Here is a 24,022-nt window from a genome sequence, read left to right on the forward strand (position 1 = left end):
CGCAGCAACATTGGTTTTGCATTAAGCTAGAAGCTAGCTGTAAACCCCCATTTGGTTGCTACATTCCCACTGTCAGCAAACACAAGCTAGTCTGTTCATACATATTCATATTGTATGAATATACAAGCCTAAGTAACGGGAGCCAATCTATGCATGATTCCATTGTAAACCAAAGTCATTGCATTAGTTATATACATTAACAGCTAATGGTAAAACAAAATATATTAATGATTCCATGATAAACCAGTTTATGTATCCGTTTTCCAGATTCTTGTCCTGTATTGTACCTGCTACCTTATATTTTCCAGTTTTCAGCTCAGCAACTTCGGTTTTGCACATTCTAAGCTAGCTGTGAACCCCCATTTGGCTGCTACGTTAGTAATCGCTAGCTAGTCTCTTAACGTGAATAACGTTATTTGCAAGCCTCCAAGCACAGCCGTCAAACTTTAATTCCTACCTGTTGCCTTTCACCATCCACTTGTTTAACTGCTGTCGCATCCCTTGACATGCCATCTCCCTTTCCCTCTTCCTTTTTCTATTTTTCGCCCCTGACAGCTTTCTTGATTTATCCATTTTCCATAGACAACTGAACTCACTACTCGTAGGCTATTCCATCTGCTCGTTCAGCGCTCACGGCGCCCCCGCTCCCTCGTGTCAAAATTCTACGGTGGAATCTTATGACATAGGGCGTCTACTCTAGCATGTTTTGTTCTAAAATGTTATTTAAAACATTGAGGAAATTCAGAAATGATTAAGAAAAGCACAATAGCAGCTACATATAGAAAATACCAAAACTTTTTTTTTTTTTTTACCATCACGTTGGCGCCCCCATGGTGCTTCGCTCTTATGCGCTACATATAGTGCATACCACTGAGCTATATTATACACTGGAGTGCTGATTTTGCCGAAAAACTGAAGTCACTGGCCGCCATCTTGCTACTCTCTACTCTCACAGAATCCCATAGGATTTGGTTGCAACAACAAGCAGTTTTCTGGCTGTGGGAAAACGTTTCACAGGTAATTCTACAGTCAGTGGATGTACTAAAACTATCAACTACTAGGAAATTAGGTGCTGAAATATTTTACATGTTATTCATATTAAATATATATATGTATACATATATGTGAATATATGTTTCTGTATATTGTTATTTATATATTTATAAATGATATATATATATATATATATATATATATATATATTTATAAATGATATATATATATATTTATAAATGATATATATATATATATAAATAAAATGCGAAATATTTCAGCACATGTCTTTCTCAGTACTTGATAGTTTTAGAACATAACATAAAAGAATATGGCATTTGACATTTTAAAAGTCTTAAGCCACCCCTGAACATGAAAAAATCCTCGTTATTCGATGCTGTAGCGCCAGTGTTGGGCAAGCTACTTGTCCAGTGTAGTGAGCTAAGCTATCAGTTACTCAACAATAAATTAAGCTTCACTACACAAAAGCTACCACCTATAGAAATATAGCAAGCTAAGTTACACAAATGTGTTAAAAGTAGCTTAACTACATCAGAAGCTACTTAACGTTGTACCAACCTAATGTCAGATCAATTCAAAATGAGTCTGATACACTGGTTAAAACATTTATTAAAGATCAGCCAATGACCTAACACAGTGTAGACATTGCTTTATGAGCAGCATAATAAAATACAAACTGAAGTAATTACTGCTAGAAATAAAACAAAAAGGTTATTGGCCTGGTACGTGCGGTGGCGTTAATAACGTTTAGCGGCGTTTTTTGCATATTATATTATCAGGAGGTTGTCTTTTATATGCTCAGCCACTAGATTTAAAGGTGTTTTACCCAATAAGAACACTGCAGCACCAGACACAACCAGGAGGTCCCTGATCGTTGAGGAAAGGCAGAAAGAAGATGCACCATAAGCTTTTTCATATTTCTTTTGTCATTTTAAACATGAAACTACCAAAGCACAAGCCAAGTAGTAGAACTAAATGTTGAAGAGAAATTAAAAGCTAAATAAAATAAACCAGGTCACTTAATAAAGCTGCATTTTCTGTATGCTTTGTATTTATATTCACATGATAATTTTTCAGAATTAATAATAACATTTCTGTTAAAGATTTCATTTATCTTCTGCACCAAGGGCATAAGTAGGGAGAACAAGCAGAGTGAGTTTTGTGTAATATCAGACTTTATTATTGAACTAAGCAGGATTTAGACAGGATCAGAAAGGAAGGTGCATCTTCTTTCTGCTTTTCCCCAACGATCAGGGACCTCCTGGTATCTGGTGCTGCAGTGTTCTTATTGGGTAAAACACCTTTAAATCTAGTGGCTGAGCACATAAAAGACAACCTCCTGATAATATAATATGCAAAAAAGGCCACCAAACGTTATTAACTCCACCGCACTTATTTTACGCGAGCGCGCGTTTTTTACGTCACCGCGCGTTCTGGCTGGAAACGCGCGGTGACGTAAAAACGCGCGCTCGCGTAAAATACGGGTTGGAACCACTGAGCTATATAATACACTGGAGTGCTGATTTTGCCGAAAAACTGAAGTCACTGGCCGCCATCTTGCTACTCCCTACTCTCACAGAATCCCATAGGATTTGCTTGAAACAACAAGCAGTTTTCTGGCTGAGTGAAAACGTTTTACAGGTAATTCTACAGTCAGTGGAAGTACTAACACTATCAACTACTAGGAAATTAGGTGCTGAAATATTTTACATGTTATTCATATTAAATATATATATATGTATATATAAGTATGTGTATATGTATTTATGTATATATATGTATACACATATGTAAATATATGTTTTTGTATATTGTTATTTATATATTTATAAATGTTAAACATATATATTTAAATGAATAAAATGCAAAATATTTCAGCACATGACTTTCTCAGCACTTGATAGTTTTAGAACATAACATAAAAGTATATGGCATTTGACATTTTAAAAGTCTTAAGCCCCCCCTGAACATGAGAAAATCCTCGTTATTCGATGCTGTAGCGCACATATTCCATAGTTACTGGGGGGAAATAGGGAGTACCAATATGGCGGCTGGTGGCTTCAAAGCGACTCGTTCAAACAGACGGTGATTAGCACTCCAGTGTATAATATAGCTCAGTGGTTGGAACTGCACGTTATTGTACGGACGATAATTTGCCTAATCGGCTTGCCATAAGTTCCACTGCCGTATGCATGCACATGTTTCGATAGATACAGACAGGAGAGGCAAAGTAGAAGCTCGCGCATGAACATGTTCAACCAACAACTCAGATTGATTGTTCACTCTGAATGTTGTTTCAAAATAGCAAACCTGGTTTCATTTCTTAGTTATGTCCTGGATTTTTTAGCGTTTGTGGACGCTACGTCGCTACTTGATCAAAAAAAATAACGTCACTACAGGAAAGTTACTTGATTCATAAAGCAGCGACGCTACGGTCAAGCTACTGGAAAATGTAGTTTAACTAATAGCTTCGCCACATGTAGCGCCGCTACTGCCCATCACTGTGTAGCGCACATATTCCCTAGTTACTGGAGGAAAATAGGGAGTACCACTATGGCGGCCGGTGGCTTAAAAGCGACTCGTTCTAACAGCCGGCGATTAGCACTCCAGTGTATTATATAGCTCAATGGTGCATACCCACTTTTTGCGCCACTTTCAGGACCCAGGCTTGGCTCCGTTATTGCCTGACTGTAAATAGTTAAACATGTCTTCACCAGTGTGGTCGTTTTTTTCTGTATTGGAAGAAGATGACAGCATTTCAGTTTGCAACACCTGCTCTGCAAGAATTTCGAGAGGAGGAAAGAAGACTTCAGGTTACAACACAACAAACCTTATAACACACCTAAAAAAATCGTCATCGTGGCGAAGCAACATGGAAAGAATGCGAAGCAGCCGCGGCAGCAGCCGTTGGTGCTAAGGCTAAAACAACAACACGGAGCGCAGATGTATACATTCAGAAGGCATTTGAAAGTTGTAAAAACTTTCCAAGAGTCAGTGAAAAAGCTAAAGCTATTAACGATAAAGTGATGGAATTTATAGCGCTCGACAACCAGCCCTTTTCTGTCGCCAAGAACCTGGGTTTTCGTAACTTAGTAGCACGTTTAGGGCCCCATTACACCATCCCTAGCCGTTGCTTCTTCTCTGACGTCTTTCTGCCTGCCCTCAATGATGCCGTCGCCACACACGTCCACAATTTGATAAATAAGAACGGACTTCATGTGAGTTTTACCACCGACATATGGACATCAGATGTTAGTCCCGTCAGCATGTTAAGCCTAACGGCTCAGTGGCTGGATCCAGATTTTAACATGCAAAAAGCAATGCTGCACGCCTAGGAGTGCCCCGGGCCACATACAGCGACGGTGATAAGTCAAGCTTTTGAAACAATGCTCGCGCAGTGGAGTATAAAAAAATACCAAGTGCATGTAGTGCTCAGAGATAATGCACGAAACATGATCAAGGCCATGGAGGACTGTGGGCTTGCAAGCTTGGGCTGTTTGGCACACACTTTACAACTCGCGATAAATGAGGCTGTGCTGAGCAAAAGAAGCATCTCGGACTGTGTTTCCATCTGCAGAAAGATAGTTGGGCATTTCAGACACTCTCAGCTTGCCACCTCTCGTCTTCAAAGCTTACAGAAACAACTAGGCACTAAAGAGACAAGGCTTCAACAAGACGTGCCCACTAGATGGAACAGCACGTTCTACATGCTGAGAAGCATGTTGAAGCAGAAGCGAGCCCTTGCAGCATATGCAGTAGAGTTTGAGTTACCAGCTCCTCTCACCCCATACCAGTGGACTTTAATTGAAAACATGCTCACTATTCTAAACCCTTGTGAACAGCTGACAAAAGACATAAGTTCAGCTTCAGCTATTGCAACTGATGTCATCCCCTCCATTGAAGCCTTAAAATGTCTGTTAAATAGGACTGTTCCAACAGATCATGGAGTTAAAACTTTAAAGAGCACCCTACTGCAAGCCATAGAGCAGCGTTTCAGCCACATCTACATGGACTCCCTGTTTTTTTTTAGCTACAATCTTGGACCCTAGATATAAGGACTGCTATTTTGACCAAGCAACAAAACGGGAAGCAACAAAAGTGTTGCACGACAAGGTCAGATGTGCAACATCAGCAGAAAATGTTGAGGAGCCACAGGAGAAGAAACCCAAGGCAGATGACAAAAACAATGTTTCCCTGCTGACGATGTATGATGAAATCCTGCAAGAAAGCAACTCAAAAGAATTGAACCAAAGCCAAATAGATCAGCAGGTAATTCATTTATTGTTTAAATAAAGCTTGCTATCTCAGATAAAATATCAAATATAGTAATGTTAAATTTTCTTTTGTTTTGTTCTACTCCTTTAGATCCAAGTCTATCTGTCAGAGCTCACAATTCCACGGTCCGAGAGCCCCATGGTGTACTGGAGAAACAACAAAACCCGGTTCCCAGAGCTTGCCTCACTTGCACAAAAATACCTGTCCTCGCCTTGCACCAGCATAGACAGTGAGCATTTGTTTTCTGCTGCTGCAAATGTTATTGATGAAAAAAGAAACCAACTTGGATGTGAGAAAGCAAAGATGCTTCTTTTTGTTAAGAAAAATCTACCACTGATGCCCTCATCTAGAAAATAGAAAAGACAATGGAGACAAAGACAGTAGGGGTTGTAAAAGATGAGTAGAAAGTGGTTATTTAAGTTATTGAATTTTTTATTTTATTTTCTCATATTTGAAAAAAAAAACAACAACTTCAAAAATACATTTGCAGTTAAAGCGTTGATCTGTTCAATAATTTTTTATTATTGTTCTATAAATGTAATTGTCTTTTGCTGCTGTTAATTCCAGTAAAGGACCCTGTCTGTTTTTGTGATACCTCGTTTTGTTATGAAAATGTCACCACTGATGCACTCACCTAGAAATTAGAAAAGACAATGTAGAAATTAGGAGTGACAAGTGAAAATAGTTTCTGGGGTTAAATTATAGGTAGAAAGTGACAATTATTTAATATTTTTTATTTTATTTTGAGCTATAAGATTTAAAGAAATCTCTACAATGCCCCCATACAGTCAGGCAACCTTTTGTTGATTTTTCGCCTCATATTTAAGGATGCACTTTTGTTTACTTTATTGATTTTTTTAAACTGAGGCTGATATGCATATGTGTGTCTGAAATTTTTTTTAAGAAGTTGAAATTTTTTCTTTCACCTTAGATGTGGTTATTTTTGAGGGTGCACTTTATTTTTTGATTACATTTTTGTAACTGAGGCTGACTATGTAAACGCATATAATTTTATATTTGATATGAATATTTGACTTCACAAATACCTTTGCAGGCATGGATCTGTTCAGTAATTTTCAAGAGATGCTCTTTGTATTGTGAATTGATTTGTGTCTTTTGTTATGTAAAGCACACTTTTTGTGTGATAGCATAAAAAAATAAACATTTGAAGAGCCAAAACCTTTTGTTTGCTTTTATAAATAAGCCAGAGCTACTAAATAATTGTTTTTCATAGATGCATCCAGCATAAGCTGCTGATTATGCAAAAACTATATTAAATATGAACTTATCGGTATCGGAATCGACCATGAAAAGCAGAAAATTATCGGTTATCGATATCGGTTGAAATTTTTAATATCGTGCATCACTATGAAAAACTATATCAACTTCTTGTGTCCTCGTGGATCTTGAACGACTTAACATAAATATCAAGCTGCTCCAAAGGGTGCCAACTCAAGCTTTCTCTCAAGCCTGCTCTCTTCCAACAGTCATAAGCCTCAAGATCTACTTCCTGTTTAAATCCTTCCAACTCATCTGCAGCTTCTACTGAACATTTTCTAGTTTTCATACATCTGATTTGAGGCCTACTCATCCCTCTATTTCAGCGGGTAGTCGTCTTACGATCCTTTTACATGTCAATGGGTCCCTGGGCAAGGCACACCACATGGCCTACTGATCTGCATATGGATGTATGAATGTGTGCGCGTTAGTGAGTGCAGTTGGGTGATAAAAGCCCCATTTCCACTACCCTTGTTAAACCAATCCATGCCGAGCTTGGACCAGTTAACCAAGCCGAGATTGGTTCTGACGACCGTTTACACATCACGCTATCTCCATTCCTTGGATTCCTCGCCACCTAGTGACGATCTGCGGTACTACTGCTCTATGGGATTTAAGGCGGAACCAAGCAAATCAAAATGGCGGCGCCGTAACATTCAAGAAGTTATGTTTGGTTATATTTTGTTGTTTGCGGAGAGTCAGGCGAAGATGGCAACTTTTGGTGAATTTACTTGACGGAGTCGGCTTTTGGGAAGTGGATAAGACAAACAAACCTCTAATAAGTATTTACAGACGCAGGAAACAACGACAAACGCTTAGGTTCATCACACTGCTAAGCAGAATAATCACTGAAAATCGTGTGTCACGGTAGGGAAGCTAGTATTTTTATGAATGTCTGAAATGTCAGCTGATCGCACAGAGATGACGCGGTCTGCTCATGTGCCCTTTGTTATTAGAGAACCGGGTCAGGGAAAAACCAGGCCGAGCCCACCCATGGAACTGGTCTGCATTTAGCGCGGTCCGGTTGTGTCTGGCTTGGTTCAGTTCAGTTTGCGTTCCATTTACACTCAATAGTTATCTCGGATACCGAGCTCGGACTGGTCTCGGCACGGTTAAAAAGGGATAGTGGAAACGGAGTATTAGGCAGTAAACAGTGCCACATAACTCAGTACATTTACCATTTCAACTAGAGAATGCCTTGCTGCTATTAATAGGTTGAGCCTCAGTCTAACTTAACTGACATCAGGAAACATTAGCTACAGGATTGATTTCAAAATTTTACTACTGGCTTATAAAGGGTCTTACCCTAAACTAAAATGATTACTTTTCCATATTTAGTTGAGAATCCTTTGCAGGCAATGGCTGCCTGAAGTCTGGAACCCATGAACATCACCAAACGCTGGGTTTCCTCCTTTGTGATGCTTTGCCAAGCCTTTACTGCAGCTGTCTTCAGTTGGTTCTTGTTTGTGGGTCTTTCTGCCTTAAGTTTTATCTTAAACAAATTAAATGCTAGCTTGATTGGGTTGAGGTCTGGTCATTGACTTTGCCATTGCAAAATATTCCACTTCTTTGCTTTAAAAAACTTTGGGGTTGCTTTTGCAGTTTGTTTTGGATCATTGTCCATCTGTACTGTGAAGCACCATCCGATCCACTTTGCTGCATTTGGCTGAATCTGAGCAGAAAATATATGCCTATACACTTCAGGATTCATCCAGCTGCTTCTGTCTTTTATTCCATCATCAATAAACACAAGTGACCCAGTGCCATTAGAAGCCATGCATGCCCATGCCATCATACTGCCTCCACCATGTTTTACAGAAGATGTGGAGGGTTTTGGATCATGAGCTGTTCCAATTCTCCTCCAAACTTTATTCCTCCCATCTTTCTGGTACAGGTTGATCTTATTCTCATCTTTCCAAAGAATGCTGTTCCAGAACTGGGCTGGCTTCTTTTCTGGCAAAGTCACCTCTGGCCTTTCTGTTTTTGAGGCTGATTAATGGTCTGCACCTTGTGGTGAATCCTTTGTATTTACACTCATGAATTCTTGTTTTTATGGTAAGACTAAGATACTGATACACCTACTTCCTGGAGAGTGTTCTTCTCTTTAGTGGATGCTGTGAAGGGTTTTTCTTCACCATGGAAAGAATTCTGTGATCATCCACCATTATTGTCCTCTGTGGATGTCCAGGCCCTTTTGAGTTCACAAGCTCAGCGGGGCACTTTTTTTCTCCAAATTTACCAAACTGTTGATTTGGCCACTCCTAACATTCCTGCTATCTCTGATGGATTTCTTCTTTTTTTTCAGCCTCAGGATGGTCTGTTTCATCTCCACTGAGAGCTTCTTTGACTGCATGTTATGTGTTCACAGCAACAGCCTCCAAATGATAAACGCCACACCTGGAATCATCTCCAGACGTTTTAACTGCTTAATTGATGACAGGTTAATGAGGAAGGAGCCCACGCAGCCTTGTTATTTATTTTTTTCTTCTGAGTCAATTGTCCAATTACTTTTGGTCCCATGAAAAAGAGGCAGCTACGTATTAAAGAGCTGTAATTCCTAAACTTGCTCCAATTTGGATGTGAATGCTGTCAAATTACAGCTCAGAGTCTGGACTTTAAGCCAATACTGATTATATAATTGTATCCTGAATATGTTTTCATAAATAGCTGAAATTAAACTTGTGTCACTGTCCAAATATTTCTGGGCCTAACTGTATGTATAATGTACACTATTGTTGGGTTTAAAAGCATAAGTAAAAATCGTTTCATCATTTCTGCATAGAAACAAGTTCTTATCATTGTATACATGCTGGTTAAAAGTTGCTTGCAGACATTTAACCAGAATGCTACAGGTTAGGCAGTTAGCCAGCCGACATTTTCTATGGCAGTGTTAGAAGAATGAAGAGTCCTGTTGACCAAAAAGCCCAGCTCAGAGTCCAGTCTCCTTCCACCACATGCGGTGCCGGTAACAAACCCAGAAGGCTCAGTTACACTTTTAATTAAACTTACTTACAACTTTTGCCACTATCTGCTAAGGTATCGTGGATGCCTGAGCTACGGTATCAGTCTCAACTGAGGTCAGAGCTTTCACCAAGGCCGGAAACGTCACTGAACTGCCAGGTAACACACGACGACAGGGATCTAGGCATGGCCCAACTGTTTAACTCAGACACTGAAGATGAAAGATTTGAGCGATTTGTGGACACAGAACGAGCTGAAAAAGTCATTGTATCATGCTATGTTGTAGTTTATGTGTTCTAACTTAATTTTGAGAGTTATTGTGAATATGCTAACGGTGGATTTAGCAGTTTCGCACTGTTTTCCTTCATGTTACAACTGAACAAGGTTGGGAATGAGCATATTGTGCATACGCTCATTAAGTTTGAACAAAGTTGAGAGTTGTGAACACGTTTAATAAAGTTTGACTGACTTACCGTATATGACTGTTTTATTTCGTTTAGTGGTCCTTATAATCTGGTGCGCTGTATGCATGAAAAACGTTTGAAAATAGACCATTCATCCATCCATCCATTTTCTGATCCGCTTTATCCCTCATGGGGTCGCGGGAGTTGCTGGTGCCTATCTCCAGCGTACACTGGGCGAGAGGCGGGGTACACCCTGGACAGGTCACCAGTCTGTCGCAGGGCAACACAGAGACAAACAACCATTCACGCACACCTCGCACCTAAGGACAATTTAGAGAGACCAATTAACCTAACAGTCATGTTTTTGGACTGTGGGAGGAAGTCAGAGTACCCGGAGAGAACCCACGCATGCACAGGGAGAACATGCAAACTCCATGCAGAAAGACCCAGGGTTGGATTTGAACCCAGGACCTTCTTTCTGCAAGGCAAAAGCGCTACCCACTGTGCCACTGTGCAGCCCTAGACCATTCATTGATGGTCTATTTGCCCTATCGTCCAGAAAATGGCGCTCAGTGAAAGGATTCATTAGCTCTTGATCCCATGGAAGTCCTTTAACCTAAGAAATCATATCCTGGTAACACTAAACTGAAGCCATTGGGTAAAGTACTTGGACAGAACAGTCTGGGTCTTACCTCATTAACAACATGTTCTAGAGAGCCTTCAGCAGGTTTCTGCTGGCCACCCAGTAGCTGCACACCAGAGACAGAAAAATTAAGCATCATTATTATGCAACTTGGGGCCAAATAAGATGTGGGGAAAAAAACGGATAAAGTGATGAATAATGATCTGCAAAGAGTGCCAGCAAAAGCACTAGGTCATAGATGGAACAGGAATCTGTTTGCTACTGGGATTTCTGTATTTTAGAACCATTTCTATATGGAATAAAATGTATAGCTTAAGGTTCAGTCTGGGATTTTGTCTATTATAGGCCCGTTTACACTACACTTTTTTAACCGAGCCGAGCCGAGACCAGTCTGAGCTTGGATCAGTTAACCAAGCCAAGACGACCGTTTACACACCACACCATCCCGGTTCCTTGGTTGCTCCTCGCCTCCTGGTGACGATCTGCAGTACTGCTGCTGTCTGGGATTGAAGGCGGGACAATACAAATCAAAATGCCGCCTCCCGTTCTGTCTAACCATAACATTCAGGATGTTATGGTTAGACAGAGTCGGCTTTTGGGACGTGGATAAGACAAACGAACGTCTAATAAGGATTTACAGACGCAGGAAACAACAACAGACACTGAGGTTCATCACACTGCTAAGCAGAATCATCTCTGGAAATCGTGTGGCACGGTAAGGAAGCTAGTATTATTATGAATGTCTGAAATTTGTCTTAATGGAGGGTGAATCAGGACGTGCAGCCAGATACGCCGGAAAAAACGCAGACAGTCAGCTGACTGTAAGGGGATGACGCGGTCTGCTCATGCGCTCTTCGTTATCAGATAACTGGGATAAAAAAAAAAAACAGTTCGAGACCTACTCAGGAACCGGTCTGCAGTTAGCGCGGTCCAGTTATGTCTAGCGCGATCCAGTTCAGTCTGCTGACCATTTACACACCAGAGTTATCTCGGTTACCGAGCTCGGACTGGTCTCGGCTCGGTTAAAAAAGTGTAGTGTAAACGGGCCTTATGAAACTGCTTCTCTTCTAGGTCCAATCGCTTTTACCGACCTGAGTAAAGGCCCTTCCACATAGGAAGCAGCGCGCACGTCGCTGCGCTTTGAAACCCCTTGTTTTCAGCGGCGTGCGCAACGCTTTTACGACCTCCAGAGGCCAGCGCTGCGCTAAACCCCTGAGAGAGCGCAGTGCACACCGCGTCCAATGTGGAAGGGCTTTAACAAGCTGTGGCTGAGAGCAGAACGAGTCTTACCTGAGGTTTGCCCTTTTCCTGACATTTCTGTAAGAACAAAGTTTCATTATTAAAAAGGTCTAGTGATTTCACAGCCTCCAGGACAAAATAAAATACATGTTCAATAATAACGTAATCATTCAACCTATTAAAAGGTGGCATTAGTAAGACCTGCAGGGATACGCAGGTAATAAGACAGGCAAGGTTCAAACAAGGTTTATTAAGTTTACCAATTAACTTTTGATTTTAGATAATTAGATGAGCAGAATGTATGTTTGATCCCGGATACTTTGTGCGGTGCCGTTTTCAGGCCTACCTGCAGAACATTGCTGTGCACAACTGTACCGATAGCTCCAGCACAGAGCCTTGGACCGAGGCCGTTGTAGAGGCCGCTTCTTCCATCAATTTTAATGATGTGTTTGGCTGCATCAGAAAGAAAATACTGTTAGGTTAACTTTCCCAAGTGGAAGCGCAACATGCCTGTGTTACATTCTCAGTTATCCAGGACATTGCACCAGCAAACAGGCTTGGATCGGAGGCAACCGGGCTTTGGTTCAGTTCTTTCTAAAAACATTTCAACAACTATCCAGAGGTCCATCCTCCTAGGCGCATTCTAAGTCAGATGTAAATGACCCAGCATCACTATCCTGGGTCATTAGAAGCTGTTGCTTGGTGTGAGTGGAGAACTTGGTCACCTGAATGATGGTGAGATGCTGACGTAATCTCTTTGTCGGAGGACGGAGCTGTAAACACTGGGGAGTTGGAAGCACAATCCTCCCCCTCTGCTCAGTGATGGCATTTCTATTTTGACAGAGATGGCCTCTTCTATTCCTCTTTCAAACCATCTGCTCTTCCTGTCCAAAATCTGGATGTCTTTGTCATCAAAAAGTGTGTCCTTTGTTCTTGAGGTGCAAGTGGACTGTTGAATCTTGCCCAGAGATGCTGGCCCTCCTATGCTGTGCCGTGTGTTTATGTAGCTGTTGTTTAATTTCTCTCATGTATGAGTGAGCAGTCCTCGCTGCATTGGAGCGTGGACACAACGCTGCTCAGCTGTGGTTTGGGTGTTCTGTCTTTGGGATGAACCAGTTTTTAGTGTTATTAGGTTTGAAATTTATTGGCATGTTGTGTTGGGGGAAAACCTATCCTGAGTTTCTGAAAGGTGTTCTGAGGAGTTTCAGGAGTATGTCATTACTTGCAGAGACGTCAAAACTGCAGGTTGCTCAAGTGAGAGTCACCAGAACAGAGTCTCCTGGATAGGTGTCGAAACATTTTCAGGAAGAACTGAATGAAAGTCTGGTTGCCTCTGATTTAAGCCTGTTTGCTGCTGTTAAGTGAGATTAGAAAAGACATACAGGTACAGAAACCATAAAGTGAAAAGCATAAATACAACTGACCTTCATAAAAAAACTGGATGGAGTGATAACTGTAATAAAGAGGTGGAACAGCTCACGTCTAGTTATTTTAATTGGCTGTAGAACCGCTGGTTTTAAAGACAGAACATGGCCATTATTCATGCATTTAGGGAGGTGATTACAAGCACATCTCAGTAAACTAGACTCTGCCTTCAGATTAAAAGGACGTTTGAAGAAAAACCTTTAAGCCGGTATTACACATAGCTTTTAATAAGCCCATGTTTGTGTATATAAAAAAAAGGCTTTTTATTGGTCTGATGTTATATTCTAATCTTCTTAGAAAGTCATAACTGGGACTCCATTCAGCTGCTCCCTCATTCAGGGGTCATTACGACTCCCTTTACCCGGGTCCCACGTAAAAAACATGCCCTGCTACTGGTTCATTCACCAATTGCTTTTTATTTTGGCCATTATTTTTACTTTTTTATGTAAACACCTAAATCTGAGCACAGACTGCATCTGAAACTGAAAGTCGTCATTCTCTGGGACTAAACCCTGATATTCTAATAACGGTGGCCATGGATACTGCTGTGCTTTACACTGTAGGACGAGTGTTTCTATTATAAAACATTGTGGGCTGGGAAGAAAAAAAAACTAAAATGCTTCACATTTTGACTTTGCATCTTACGTTCTGGTTGTTCAAATGGTAAACTTTTAACTTTTTGCCGTTCCAGCCACCTAGTTTAATGTATGTTATTCAATTTTCTTTTACGATGCACCAACACAAAGTAGTGCATAATTGTAAAGTTGAAAAAAAAAACCTGCTTTTTATGTTTACAAGTAAAATATGAAGTTTAGCCACTGATCTCTATTATACAGTGGATTGCTAATAGCCCGCTGTTAGAGCAAGTCGCTGTGAAGCCACCAGCCGCCATGGTACGCCCTATTTCTCCCAGTAACTAGGGAATATGTGCGCTACAGCATCGGATAACGAGGATTTTCTCATGTTCAGGGAGGGGCTTAAAACTGTTAAAATGTCAAATGCCATATACGTTTATGTTATGTTCTAAAACTATCAAGTACTGAGAAAGTCATGTGCTGAAATATTTTGCATGTCATTTATAAATATATAAATAATATACAAAAACATATATTTACATATATGTATACGTATATATTTAATATGAATAACATGTAAAATATTTCAGCATATAATTACCTAGTAGTTGATAGTGTTAGTACATCCATTGACTGTAGGAATTACCTGTGAAACGTTTTCACACAGCCAGAAAACTGCTTGTTGTTGCAACCAAATCCTATGGGATTCTGTGAAAGTAGGGAGTAGCAAGATGGCGGCCAGTGACTTCAGTTTTTCGGCCAAATCAGCAATCCAGTGAATAATAGAGATCAGTGAGTTTAGCCTGCATTGTTGCTCAGCTCAGTGAGTGGATACACTGTAGGACCGCCTCTCTCTGCAAGTGTATTCCCAATAAATCGGGGTCAAATGAATGTCCTCCAGATCCGGTGTCCTGCAGCGTTTACACGTGACCCAACACCCTTCACTTATATGGCTGAATTAGTTCCTCGGAGTGCAGTCAGGTTCTCCAAAGTCCAGTGATGGTTTGACTCTGGCGTGTTGGACCAGTGATGCATATAAAAGCCTTGGAGGACTGGAGTTTAACAGCCCTGGACTACAGACAGAATGTTGTGCTCGCCCTTCTTGGCTAAGTGGCTCACACGCAGTCAGATGAGACAGAAAACTAATTAACATTCAGGTCTTGCCGTAGATTCTGAGTTGGCTGGACTGGACCGCTCTCAGACACAGAGGCATGGCTGCGGGAAGTGGGGGTGCTGCAGCACCCCCTAGTGGCAAGAGGGAGATTTAAAAAAAAAATTTAAAAATACTTTGCACAATTTATAAATTTCTTATCAATATTTTGGGAAATGATTTTGACTTTTTTATTTTACTAATACGTGTATTTGGATTTTAATTTAATTATTTTGAGGCCTAATCAACACAACTTCATGGAAGTTACATTGTCATGTAGGGATGGGAATCGAAAACCGGTTCCTGTTCAGAACCGGCTCCGTGTGTTTCAATTCCGTGGCACCGTTTGGCAGCGCGCTTAACGATTCTCTTTTCGATTCCGTTGTGCTGCGGCTCTGAGCAGCGCAAGTACGACGTGACCAGGCGAAAAACCAAACAAAAAAAATGCCGCCCCATCGGGTAAGCGGTCGAAGGTTTGGCTTCATTTTAAGGAAGAGAAAGATGGTAACGAGGCGCTTTGCAATCATTGCAAAATGGCATATACATCCGCGAGAGGAAATAGATCCAACAGGCAGAAACACCTGTGCACACAACATGGCATACAATTTAACGAATGCCGTGTTTTTGATTCTTACCAGACAGAAGCTAAAGTTACGACCAGCATGGAAGGCAACTCTGGTGGTAAGTAGCTAGTTTTACATCACTGGCTGTGCTTAATGTGGTGCCCAGTAAATCATATGCCATCTCTGGAAATAAACCAATTTCCTACCTCTCTTAGGGGTTATTAAGGGAGTGTGCCTTTCTCGTTAATCCAGCCCTTCATTGGTAGCATGTTTAATTAGAACTACTGGTAGCTGGAATTCTTACATGATTCTAAGCATTGCAATGGATGTAAGTTCAGGGAGCGAGAGAAAGGTGACGCTTGTTTATTTAAATCAGGGGGAGATGAGTTTATTTCCCAAAATTGCACATTAATGCTTTTTCATTAAACGGATGCCTCCTCCGTTAGATTTAGATGACTGAGGTTATCTAAAGAGAGATTAATAAGCAACTGTCACAACAAACTTACATTTTCTTGTATTCTAAACACTATTGTATTTAAGTTTGTTCTTATATTCTTTTTTTTTTTTTATTTAAATGAATATAAATGTTACTCCAGTTGCAGATTTTCTGTGGACATCTTGACCTTGTTAGTTTGTAAGGTCATGTGATAGTTAAGTAAACAAAGTTGATGCTCATCAAACTGTTCTCCTTTTTTCCCCAAATTGGAATCGAAAAGGAATTGAATCGTTTCACACAATCGATAAGGGAATCGGAATCGTGAAAATATTTTCAATTCCCAACCCTATTGTCATGGCAACGTCAAACAAGCTAGTTGTCACCGAGTAAAGAGGTATCCCGTTCACGGCAGCAGACTAGTAATAGGCTTTTCGTATGAAGAATTGCCAGGGGGCAACTTTCTTGCACTTGGATCAGTTGCTAAATATAGCAGTGATCTCAAAACACCAAGGTTCCCACGTTTGCACTTGCACATTAATAAGTTATAACCGATAGAAAATATAAACTAATGCGCTCTGGTCCAAGAGGTCACGTGATTCGAGTTTTGCTGCTCAGCCAATCATATCGCCGTACTTTCAGCCATGCGAGTTCAACCAGTTCATCGTGGCTGCTCATGTAAGTTGAGCACTTCTTTTGATCCACAGTTTAGACAAGGTAAGGTTACACAGCACAAGGCTTACAAGTTGACTTCACAAGCTTAGATCACAACACTTGAGTTTGCAATTTGCCTTTTTTTATGTTTTACAGTATTAATGTAACAAACGGATTTTTTACTTTTTTTGGTATTTACATTGATCAAGGTTTTGCATTGTGGTAGTTATGGTTAACCTGACTCTCGCCAGACGTATGTCGCTACGCCTAGCTTCACTCACATACATCTGGGACATCTCCCATAGAGAGTGATTTCTCCAACCAATTTTATTGTCTAGCCAATCAGGACGCAGGGCTGGAGTTTCATACATGTGACGTAGTGGAGAAGCAACCGTGACGCAAGACTGTTTTGATAGCAATGGCGGCTCACATCGAGGAAGCAAGCGTTAATATTGATGCTGCTATTTCTTCCGTGTTGTCCAATCTACCTAACATTGTTTCATTAAAAGATCAGAGAACGGCTCTGAAGGCTTTTGTTGGTGGAAACGATGTTTTCCCCTTCTCCCGACCGGATTTGGCAAGTTTTGTTTTCTGGGGCGCGGACGCACCCCATGGCGGTTAGTGCGAACCATATAAGGAGGCCTTTAGTCCTCAACGCGGTCGGCCCGGGATCGACTCCGACCCGCGGCACTTTGCCGCCTGTCTTCCCCCCTCTTCCTGTCAGCTCACTGTAAAATGCATGCCACTAGAGCAGCAAACACATAAAAAAAATTTTTTTTTTTCTTCCTGCGTCGCTCTCATCAGCGTCACGGGTTAGCTTCGGTGTGAGTGGTTGAAATAGCACGTCGATAAAGATGACAGACAAGTGGCTTATCCAATCATATGCAAGAATTTTTGATAAGGCCCAGCCTTCAAAAAAGGCAATTCCTATGGAGGTGTCCCAGATGTATGTGAGTGAAGCTAGGCGGAGCGACATACATCTGGCGAGAGTCAGGTTAAGTTATGGTGTTAAATCACTTAAAATGTTAAAATGCTTACCAGTTTAAATGTCTAAATAAATCATCCATTTTAGTCTGTGGGCCAGAATCTGTAGGACGTCTCCTTAAGAAGTTTTGTATGAACTGTCAGGGGGCAACTTTCTTGCACTTGGATCAGTTGCTACACATAGCAGTGATCTCAAAACACCAATGTTCTCACGATTTCGCTTGCACATTAATAAGTTACAGCCGATAAAAACTATAAATTTTGCGCTCCGGTCCAAGAGGTCACATGATTCGAGTTTTGCTGCTCAGCCAATCAGATCGCTGTATTGTCAGCTGTGCGAGTTCAACCAGTTCTTCATGGCTGCGTCTGTAAGGTGTTGTTTACATCTGTTTCCAGACGAAGAAAGCCCAATAATAGCATTTTCTGGTGCCAGTTGGCAGAGCTCTTGATGGCAAGGAAAAAGAAATAGCCCAGTCATACCTAGAGACAAATTTAAGAAAGACTTTTCAAATCTACGTTGTTATAGTGTTATTGTGAAGTTTAATTAATAGCGCATATATTCACCTGAGAACTGATGATGTCTGTGTGTTACAGACCCTGGTTGCGTGCACTGAAGTGTATATGACAATAAAGTAGTGAATCTCAAGCTATTCAGTGAGAATGCTATACAGCATTTTCACTTATTGTTTTCCTGTTTTTCTTTATTATTATTCCGTCGGCATCTAACTACTCCTGCATACTTCAACCAATTTCGGTATCAAAACGTTCGGCTAACTTTTACACTTTAAAATTGCACAAAAATATCACTTTTTGTGCAATTTTTTTTGGCTGTTCCCATCGAAATCAATGCAAATTGCTTCAAATTCCTCACATTCTTCAAAGTCTTTCAAATTTGTCAAATTCCTTCAAATTTTCAAATTCTTAAAATCTGATTTCAATGTTTTTCAGCTACTTTTTCTCTTCTGCAGGGATCTTCTGCATATTCTGCTCAAATCAATCTGCAGATTAGCATTCTCACTCGCTGTTACACAGGAACAGCTTTTTCTAGTTATTATTCCGTTGGCGTCTAACTACTAGGGCTGGACGATAATTCAATAACAATATATATTGATCGATAGACGTGTGACGCGATAGGGAAAAAAAAGGTCGATAAAAGTTCGATAGAAACAGTTTTCCTTCCTTCCTTTCAGCCTATCATATTAGTTGATGCTACAGTCACTACTTCCTCTCGACCAATCGTAATCGCGGACCCAGGCACGCCGTCACAAAGCGCCGCCCTCTCAAACCACAACACACAGCCCGTGAATATGTCGCAGCAAGGAGCAGCGGAGGAAACGGTCCCAAAACGGGGTTTTACTAGTTCGCCAGTCTGACAGAAATAAACCACAGTGATTTATAAAACTTGCAAGGAACCGGTAAAAACAAAGTCTGGTAACGCAACCCACCAGTATTCATCACGTAAGCCCCTCACACGCGCCACAGCGCGAGCTGTGTCAGCTCCACGTCATCTTCGGAGAAATCTCCTGGAACTTCTTCCAAAACGAAGCAGGTACAGCAAGCTAAACTGCACTTCTTTGTGATAAAATGACAAAGATTCCAAGCAGCATAAGGACATCACGCATGCAGTAACGTGCTTCATAGTGATGGGTATGCTGCTGTTGTCTGCAGTTGAAAAATCTGGCTTCAAACAACTACTCGCCACTCTTGAGCCGCGATATAAAGTTCCGGGATGCAGGTTTTTCTCTAACAGCGCTCCCTAAACCATGTGGGAGTGCAGGGAATCAGTGCAAAATGAGCTGATATCTTTGTCTTCCCACGCCACAACCTCGGACCTCAGCCCTGCGTCAGCCTCTCAATTATGAAACCTGAGAAGTAACTAGTGTACTATTCCCACCTAAATAGGCTAGTTTATTTATTTGGTATATTTATTTTGGTAATTTTACTGGTCACTTTAGTTTATTCTTTGTCAGTACTTAATAACATAACTCAGGTTATAAAGATTTAATTGGAATTCTGTGTTTGTGTTCTTTATTGAAATTAAATAATTTAGCAATATCATAAAATGTCCAGGCAGAGCTGCACATAAAATATGGTTTTAAATATTTTCAATAAATTATCAATATCAATCAATATGCATTTTTTTTAATCGATAAGCTTTTTTTCTATATCGTCAAGCCCTACCAACTACTCCCACATACTTCAACTGATTTCAACAATTTTGGTATCAAAACGTTCGGCTCGTACCCGGCATGACTGCTATATCTCATGGTTATGCTAACTTTTACACTTTTAAATATTTCACTTTTTGTGCGATGTTTTGGCTGTTCTTATTGAAATCAATGCAAATTGCTTAAAATTTTTCACATTGTTCCAATTCTTCTAATTCTTCAAATTTTTCATTTTTTTTTTCAAATTCTTGAAATGTTTCAAGTTCCTTCAATTTTTTTCAAATGCCTTCAAATTTTTCAAATTATTCACATTCTTCCATGTATTCTAATTCTTCATTTGTTTCTAATTCTTCAAATCCCTTTAAATTTTTTAAATTTATTCAAATCTGATTTCAATGTTTTTCAGCTACTTTTTCTCTTCTTCAGGGATCTTCTGTATCTTCTACTCAACTCATTCTGCAGATTAGCTTTCTCACTCGCTGTTACGCAGGAACAGTTTTTTCTAGTTATTTTTATTTATTGCATTTTAAATAGGCCTACAGGCTCATAGGTCTTTTGTCCAAAAACACACAAAAAAAAAAATTCACAGCACCCGCTGTTCAAAATGACTTCTAGCGGCCCTGCGCAGAGGCGTTAGAGCGGGCCTGGCTGTCAGTGGAGCCTCTCACCGCCTTCTGGGTCAGTTTGGAGCAGTCAGCAGCACTTCTGAGCCTAAGGAGAGCGACAGCAGAGAGGAGCTTACCATACGCAAAAAGGCCTGGCAGCTGCTGGACCTGCCTGCCGAACAGGTTCCGGCCCAGAGTGGGAGGCAGCGGCTCGTGTCCAACCTGTCCACGGGAGAACGGACAGATTAGCTCAACTTCCGGCTTTTACGCATACAACACAAGCGCCGCGCTTTCGTCATTCTCGCAAAGCTCGTTGGTTCGCTTTAGTCCCGGGTTGGTAGATCCCGCTTGGCCCAGCATCCAGCCACTCGGAACCACGCAGGACGAGGCGGGGTTAGCTGCTATAGCCGGGCTCTCCTGCCGGACACCAAACATGGAGCCCGTGGGTTCGGGAGAAACATCAGCCCATTGGTTCGTCCATCCTCTGCGTCCCTCGGAGCCGACCAGAAGCAGGGGGACTCCGGACCGGGCTGCATAGTCCCGCCGTGTTTGACAACAGAAGGTCACCGGGACAAGACAGGAAGAGGTGGAGCTGCTGGTCAGGAACTCCGACAGCCCCCTGGGTCCTGTACAGAACTCAGCTAATGTCCAACGTGAGGAGTCAGCCTGGACAGCGGAACCGGTTTTCCCCTCTGAACACTACAGCAGTAACCTACAGGCTGTTTCCAGAGGTCAGCGACTGGACTAGGAAACGGCTCAGGTCCGACTCACCTGGATAAGCACTTTAATGTACATCAGGGGATGAGAAAGGACGGTGAGCCCTGCCCCCAGCACGACCTGTCCGAACGTGTCCGCCATTTCTGCAGAGACAGTAGACTCTTCTTCTTCTTCGTCGTCGTATTCCACTTCTTCTTCTTCTTCTTTTGTTATTTATTGGCGGATGGCAACAAACTTTAAGTAGCATTACCGCCACTTACTGGTATGGAGTGTGGTTCCTAATTATCTATCTATCTATCTATCTATCTATCTATCTATCTATCTATCTATCTATCTATCTATCTATCTATCTATCTATCTATCTATCTATCTGTACCTTAATATTCCAGTCATTTATATAACTCACTCCTTCTATAATCAAATTCAATGAAATAATTTAGTATTCTTTAAATATTGAATAACTATTTGTATATGTTTACTCCCCAAATGCTTCCTCAAAATATCTAACAAATTAATCTTTTCCTTAATACATTTAAACTCTTTCCTCATATATCTTCTCTCTCTCTTTCATATTTATTGCATTCTAATATAACATGTTCTACTGTTTCATATTTTTCACAATAATCACATTTGCCGGTATTATGCTTTTGAATTTTATAAAGTGTATAATTAAGTCCTGTATGCCCAAACCTTAACCATGTTATAACCCTCTCCTCCTTTCTACTTCGTCTTCCATTTCTTCTTTCTCTTATTGTCTTCTGAATTTTATAAAACCATCTTCCTGTTTTTCCTTTATCCCACCTTTTTTGCCATTTCCATCAGTTTTTCTTTAATAATACTCTTCCCCTCAGACTTACTTATTTTAACTGTAAAATTAATAGGATTTTGAATCACCCTCTTTGCCATTGTATCTGCCCTCTCGTTTCCTTCTACCCCAATATGCGCTGGAACCCACACAAATATAACTATTAAACCCATGTTTTGTATTCTGAATAATGTATGAAATATTTCTAATAAAATGTCCATCCTACTATCTGATTTATTATATTTTAAACTTAATAATGCAGAACTTGACTGTTTTCAATGGTTTTATGTCTTCTACCCATTGTAAAACTATAATAATATTGCCAACATTTCTCCTGTGTATACTGATAACCCGTCTGTAATTCGTTTTCCCATTCTTATATTGAATTCTGGTACTACAAATGCTATTCCTATTTTTTCGTTTATTTTTGATGCATCTGTATAAATTTGAATATATTGATAATAATTGTTTAAATGTAACTGTACTGAATACCTATCTACAATGTAAGATTTATCTTGTTTCTTTTCCATTATTACCATATCTACTATTGCTTCTGGTAAAATCCATGGTGGTATAATTGATATTGGTGTTGTTTGAGTCATTTCTAAATCATTCGTTTTAAATTCTTTTATTTTATTTTCAATTGTCCATCCAAAACTCCTCATTTCTTTCTTCTTCTTTTCCCAACATGGATTTAAAATTTTCCAAGTTGGATGATCTAAGTTATTACCCTTTAAATTCATCCAATAATTTATTTCTAGTTTTGTTCTTCCTAAATCTAATGGCATTTCTCCCATTTCTACTTCTATTGCTGCTGTAGGTGTGGTTCTAAATGCTCCAGTACATAATCTTAATGCCTGATGTTGAATAATGTCTAATTTAGCCAGATGTGTTTTAGCTGCTGAACCGTAAACTATACATCCAAAGTCTATGTTTGATCTTATTATACCTGTGTAAATCTGTTTTAGTGATTTCCTATCTGCTCCCCAGTCACTGCCGGCCAAGCATCTCATAATATTTAAGATTTTCTTACATTTATCAATCACTTTTCCAATATGTATATTCCATTTTAGTTTTTCATCGAACTATAATCCTAAAAATTTTACATACCTTACTTGCTCTAATTCTTGGTTATATAATTTTAATTGTATTTCCTTGTTTATTTTTTTCTGACTAAATATCATTACTTTTGTTTTTTCAATTGAAAACTTAAATCCCCATTGCAACACCCATTTCTCTATTTCAATAATAACCTCTTGCAATTTCTTTACAATAAAATCCAAATTTTCCCCTCTTTTTCAAACAGCTCCATCATCTGCAAAAAGTGAACACCCCATTCCTTTTCCAATATCTTTAAATACATCATTTATCATAATTGAGAACAATAACGGACTTATAATACTCCCTTGTGGAGTTCCATTTTCTACTGTATATTTTCCTGAGATCATGTCACCAATTCTCACTTGTATTTTCCTACTTGTTAAAAAGTCTTTAATCCATTTAAATATTTTCCCTTTAATACCCAACATATATAAATTAATTAATATTCCCTCAACCCACATCATATCATATGCTTTTTCTATATCAAAAAATACTGCCACTACACTTTCTTTATTTACTTGTGCTTTTCTAATTTCATGTTCTAGACATAGCGTTGGATCATTAGTACTCCTCCCTTTTCTAAAACCACTTTGATTATTTGATTATTTAAATAATATACTAGTCTATTATTAATCATTTTTTCCATTATTTTACATAGATTTGATGTTAAAGCTATTGGTCTGTAATTGTGTGGGTCTGAATTATCTTTTCCTGGTTTAGCTATTGGTACTATAATTGATTCCTTCCAGTTAATCAGTAATTTTCCCTCCTTCCAAATTTTATTATATAATTGCAATATTATATATTTCGATTTTTCACTAAGTTGACTTATCATTCTATACCAAATTTCATCTTTACCTGGTGCTGTATTTTTTGTCTTTCTAAGTGCATCATTCAGTTCAGCTTTTGTAAACTCAACATTTAATAAATTATTTGTTTCTTCAACACTCTCTAATAAATCTTGATATTTACATTTTGTATATTCTCTTCCTTTTCTTCCCTCTTCACTAATATTATTTGAACTGTGG

The 24,022-nt window shown here is 39.8% G+C and overlaps 1 protein-coding gene across 1 annotated transcript in view; it reads right to left on the reverse strand.

Moving 5' to 3' along the window:
• The window catches only part of mtch2 (mitochondrial carrier homolog 2), a 36,465-nt gene extending 15,182 nt beyond the window's left edge, over nucleotides 1–21,283 (reverse strand). The window contains exons 1-5 of the mRNA XM_012858814.3: nucleotides 21,143–21,283; nucleotides 20,509–20,593; nucleotides 12,161–12,267; nucleotides 11,866–11,892; nucleotides 10,625–10,681 (exon numbers count right to left, since the gene is read on the reverse strand). Coding sequence (XP_012714268.1) covers nucleotides 10,625–10,681; nucleotides 11,866–11,892; nucleotides 12,161–12,267; nucleotides 20,509–20,593; nucleotides 21,143–21,229 — 363 coding nt within the window. The 5' untranslated portion in view covers nucleotides 21,230–21,283. The remainder of the gene's footprint in view (nucleotides 1–10,624; nucleotides 10,682–11,865; nucleotides 11,893–12,160; nucleotides 12,268–20,508; nucleotides 20,594–21,142) is intronic.
• Between the last annotated feature and the right edge of the window lie 2,739 nt (nucleotides 21,284–24,022).

This window comes from Fundulus heteroclitus, chromosome 8, assembly GCF_011125445.2.
Source record: "Fundulus heteroclitus isolate FHET01 chromosome 8, MU-UCD_Fhet_4.1, whole genome shotgun sequence".
Taxonomy (NCBI): domain Eukaryota; kingdom Metazoa; phylum Chordata; class Actinopteri; order Cyprinodontiformes; family Fundulidae; genus Fundulus; species Fundulus heteroclitus.